The 5,171-nt window shown below is 41.1% G+C and overlaps 1 protein-coding gene across 1 annotated transcript; it reads right to left on the reverse strand.

Moving 5' to 3' along the window:
- Positions 1–3,438: 3,438 nt before the first annotated feature.
- FTMT (ferritin mitochondrial) lies at positions 3,439–4,152 on the reverse strand. The gene has a single exon (XM_019728039.2). The coding sequence runs from the start codon at positions 4,150–4,152 to the stop codon at positions 3,439–3,441; it is 714 nt and encodes a 237-aa protein (XP_019583598.2).
- Positions 4,153–5,171: the final 1,019 nt, after the last annotated feature.

Genomic DNA, 5,171 nt, shown 5'->3' on the forward strand with positions numbered 1-5,171 from the left:
GAGCTTATACCAAAATGGCAATGGTGAAGATTGTTAGGAGCGTTAAGATCAGGATCTATTCTGAAGGAAGACCGAAAGGATTTGCTGAAGGCCTAGTGTAAGGTGAGAGAGAGAGTAGTGAATGACTGCAGCTTAGAAACTGGTAGAATAGAGTTTCCATTTAGTATGAAGCAAAAGACTTTGGGTTAATTAGATTGTGGATGGTGGTGAAATCAAGAGTTTGGTTTTAAACATGTTAAATATGAGATGTCTATTACACATCTGAGGGGAAACATCAATTAGATATTTAGATATATAAGCATGTTTGTCCACAGATATATATATATATATATATATATATATATATATATATATATATATATACACAAATAAAAATAAAAGTCACAGGACTACATGAAATCTTTGGAGAACAAGTATAGATAAAGAAGAGAAGAGGTCCAGATGTGAGGACTGAGTCCTGGAATACTCTAATGTTTAAAGTACAGGAAGATGAGGGGCGATTAGAAAGGGAAATGGACATATAGAACAGTAAGCCAGTGTTTCAAGAGAGAAATAACAAGTCCTATGAGCTGGTTGAGTAAGAGAAAGGCTGAGAAATAATCATTGGACTTATCATCATGCAAGTCACTGACGATCGAGACATAAAATAAAAAGGCTGGCGTGGTGGTGAACAGTGCAGTGAGCACAACCTTGCTTGGGGGTGGGGATGAGACTAAGAGAGAACAGAATAATTGGAGACAGGAAGCAGAAATAACAAATATGCTTGTAATTAGTCAAGCATATTACAAGATAGGGTTATAGTATATGATTGTAAATATACAATTACAGGAAAATTTATACATTATGAATGCATATAAAATAGAAGTATATATACCAACATATGAAGCTAGACGATCTCTTAGTGAAATTGATATTTATTTCCTTTAGGTATTGGCATTTTAAAATAAATATCTTATCATGGACATCCATTATTATCATAATAAGAAAAGTAAAAATATAAGATAGAGAGAAAGCAATAAGGGCCTGAACCAAGGAGAAACCACCGGAAATAAAAACAAAGACATGACGGTGAGAGTTTAGAGGCAGAATCTTTTAAATTTTACAAACAATTGAATGGAGAGTTACAGAAATGGTGTACAGGAAGAAAATTGGTAGATATCAAACCTGTGTTACTGGAGAATAGAGCTGAGAATAAACAGAGATTGTGACAGGAGGAATAGTTGGGGGCTGGGGGGGTGCATAATGATTTGCTTTTGATTATGCTGATCAGTCTCACTGTACATTTGATCCTTAAGTTGGTTTGTTTTGCTGCACAGGAACCCTATTACATCTCCTCAGAAAATTTCCTCTTTAATTCTTGTAGATGAGTATTTTTCAAACTGTAGATTGCACCCCATTAGTGTGTCATGGAATTTATTGAGTCACTATCCACCTTTTTGTTAATAAAATAGAATTGAAGTGAAAGTAAATAAAGTAAGGGGATTGTCTCCTGAAATTTGGTGTGTGTGTGTGTGTGTGTGTGTGTGTGTGTGTGTGTATTTACATCCTGGATAATGCTATTTCTTACTTTATGCTGTCAAAAACATTCAATAACAACTACGCTAGATAATTATTTTACATATTCGCATCTCAAATCTCCTAATCGCCTACCCCTCCCTACTGTCAGTTGATAATCCTCTTATTTTACTGAGAATTTAGAAGTAATCACAGGAGTTCACACGTTTTCGTCATTGAATTATGAATTTCTGCCCACATCATTATGTGTTTGACAAAATCATATTTGATAGCTGCAGAGTGTTCCACGTATAGTACTTTAATCGAAACCATTTTATTGAGTTTGTGCAGTCATGTGGGTGCTCCTGTCAGATCCGGGACTGCAGGGAACACAATCTGCCAAGGACCCCGGCTGCTGTGCTCTAAAATCAATTCCTCTCTTAGTTTGTCGCAAGGGTACACTCCTATGGGTCGCTTCCAGTCAACAACTGAGTGCTAGAAATGTACGTAGGTAGACCCATTTCTTGGAGACTTGGGATTCCTCTGATGAGCAACTTTGGCTGGAGGTCTCCCAGTCAGCCTTGAAGAACTTTCCTTAGACCTGCGCACAACTTTTCCTGTCTTCCTTCCCTCATGATCAGACATGCGTGGAGTCTGAAGACTCTCCCTGCTTCTTCGAACTCCTTTCTCATTTTCCCTCAAGGGCCTTTCTGTTTTCCCTAATACATTTCTCAGAGACGTTTAGGTGGTCCACAGATTTTTCTTCTGCACAACTAAACGGCTGATTGCTTACCTCTTAGCACAGCATTCTTCTGTTGGGAACCCTTCACATCATTGCCATCGCTCACTCAATTAAGCCTCACCTCTCCTTCTCACTTCCACACTTTGGCTCCAGTGCATCTTTCTAGACACCACCCAGTGCTTTAGTCTAGTCCAAGGGCTGCTTACCAAATATCCTCCCACTCATTTTATCACACCTCCTCCCTCTATCCCCCTAAGAAAACATCTCCCCAGTTGATGCCTCCTTCCTTTTGGATCCCTTCTTGACTTTTCCACCCCATGATGTCTATTTCCTCTCCATTTTAAAGGCCGTTTTCTACAATGTATTCACTCCTTTTGGTATGTTAGTAGGCAGACTATATGGCCCAGTGCATAGTCTGAAATCAGACAGACCTGGATCATTATATTACCATAAAGAAAAAAGAATACCAAACACTAACTGAGATTGGATATGTTTGGGAAACAGTGAGCTAAATAAAAATAATCCAAGCTTTTTTATTTGTTTTGTTTATATTTGCAAGACTTCCCAGAGCCCTTAAAAAGCTAATATACACTGTGACTTTTCAAGGCACTGATACCTTATGTATCTTGTCTTGAATTTATTTGACCCACAAAATCTTTTTAAAAACAGATCATCTCCAGACATCACCATTTCTTGGAACACACTTTGGGAAAGGGTAAAAGTAGTCATAGAATTTTTGCATGTATGACTTTTATAGTACTATGTGTATTCTTCATCTTGTTATAGCTATTTGTGTATTTATCTTATACATTTTCCCACTTCAGCTTTAGCATAAGATCGTGAAAATAACAGGGACTTGTTCAGTTGAAAAATCACAGACTTTTAGTGAAGGTTCATGGTCTGGAATAATATTTGGTAACTGGAGAAAGTTTGTTTGCATCTACTTTCAGTAGCTTTTTTGAAGTCTTTTTATACCCTAGTCTTCTGGACTACCTTTTAGGCTGGGAAAAGTATATTGATGCTGGGCAAAAAGCCCTTGTTAACATGGGGCTAAATACATTTTCTCTGTAAATCACTTTATTGGAGGAACAGTATAACAGAGGAGTATAAAGGTGGAGGTGCATTTTGAAGGGTAAGAAAGCAGGAGACAGCTGACTCTGGATCCTGGCACATCATGGGTGGTGGGGGAGGCTGCCTGTGGCTTAGTTCTGATTGTTTTCATTTCCAAGCGTATGCTTGTCAAAAAGGTACTCTGCCAGGCCACAATCCGGGGCCCCCATCTTAATCAAGTTGTGCAGGTGGTCACCCAGTTCTTTGATAGACTTCACCTGCTCATTTAGATAGTGGGTTTCCAGGAAGTCGCACAAATGGGGGTCACCTTTGGCTGAGGCCAGAGTGTGCAATTCCAGCAATGAGTGGTTCACATTCTTTTCCAAGAGCAGAGCACATTTCATGGCATTCAGACCACTTTCCCAGTTGTCCCGGCGGGGTTTCTTGATATCCTGCAGGCAGATCCTGCCTCCCCGCTGGTTCTGCAGCCTCATCAGCTTCTCCGCGTGTTGGGTCTCCTCCCGGGACTGGCGAAGGAAATACCTAGCGAAGTTGTTCAAGGCCACGTCATCTCGGGAGAAGTAGTAGGCCATGGACAAGTACACGTAGGACGCATAGAGCTCGAGGTTGATCTGACGGTTGATGGCTGCCTCCGTCTCTGGGTGGAAGTTCTGGCGCACCCGGGAAGGGGCAGAGGAGGACCCAGCTGAGTCCCTGGAGGAGGCGGCAGCGGACAACAGGCGGCGTGTGGCGGTGGGCCAGGGGCCTGAGGGGCGCGGCCGGAGCGTGAAGCCACCACGTGCGCTGCGCAGGGACACCAGCGAAGTGCTGATATGCTTGGAGAGGAACAAGAAGCAGGACAGCATGGCTCCTCCCCTTCAGGAGTGGGGAAACTGAGTCCAGGTTGGCTCAGCGCGCGTCGGGCACAAGAGCGTCAGGTCTGAATCAGAACCAGGCCCTAGGCGACGGTGACTGCGTCACACGCCCCTTCCCTTCCAGAGGTGCCCGGTTCCTCGCAGTTGGCAGCGAGAGGGGGGCGCGCGCCTGCCTCGGATGGGCACAGACAGATGACAGTTACACAACTTTCTTTATCCAAATCTTCCTCCATCATCGAAGCAAGATTTCTGCTCCTGGGAGTTTATAATTTATTATTTCACCTAAGTGAAAAATGCTGCCAAAAAATAGGCACTGTGACTTGCAAACGAAGGACTGAGCCAAGCCACACTTGCCCTCCCTCTCCGACCTTTCACTGTCCAAGGACTAAGGGATGGGGAAGGCAAGGGAGTGAAATGGGGGTAAAACAGAAGTAGCCACCAATCTGTCCAAGAGAGCAAAGATCCCACCTCCAAAGTGGGTGTTTATAAATTGACTTTCTAATTATTTTAACAAATTTAACTGTGGAAATAATTGCCAGTATAGTGGGCAGATTTTCCAGTCTGTAGTAAGACAGTGCTTTTTTTTTTTTTAAAAAAAAAAAAAAAGACATTTGCTTTTTAAATATAAAGTTGATCTTCATTGTAAAGAAATCGGATATTGTAGGAAAGAGGGAAGAATATATAAACTAGCTCTAAACTTGATGTCACCTTCCTGTCTTTTGTTTAGGCAGATACATATTTTTTTAAAAGCCTATGTTTAACCTTTTAGGAAACTTCAAATTGTTCTCTAAAGTGGTTGTACCATGTTACATTCCCATCAGTGGTGTGTGAGAGTTCAAGTTCCTTCATATCCTTAGTAAAAATTTAAAATTTAAATTTTAGCCATTCTAGTAGGTATACTGGTATTTCATTGCATTTTTAATTTGTGTTCCTGGAATAATTAATGATGCTGAGTATGTTTTCGTGTACTTCTTTGCCAACCATATATCTTTGGTGAAGTGTATGTTCAA

Source organism: Rhinolophus sinicus, linkage group LG03 (assembly GCF_036562045.2).
Source record: "Rhinolophus sinicus isolate RSC01 linkage group LG03, ASM3656204v1, whole genome shotgun sequence".
NCBI lineage: Eukaryota > Metazoa > Chordata > Mammalia > Chiroptera > Rhinolophidae > Rhinolophus > Rhinolophus sinicus.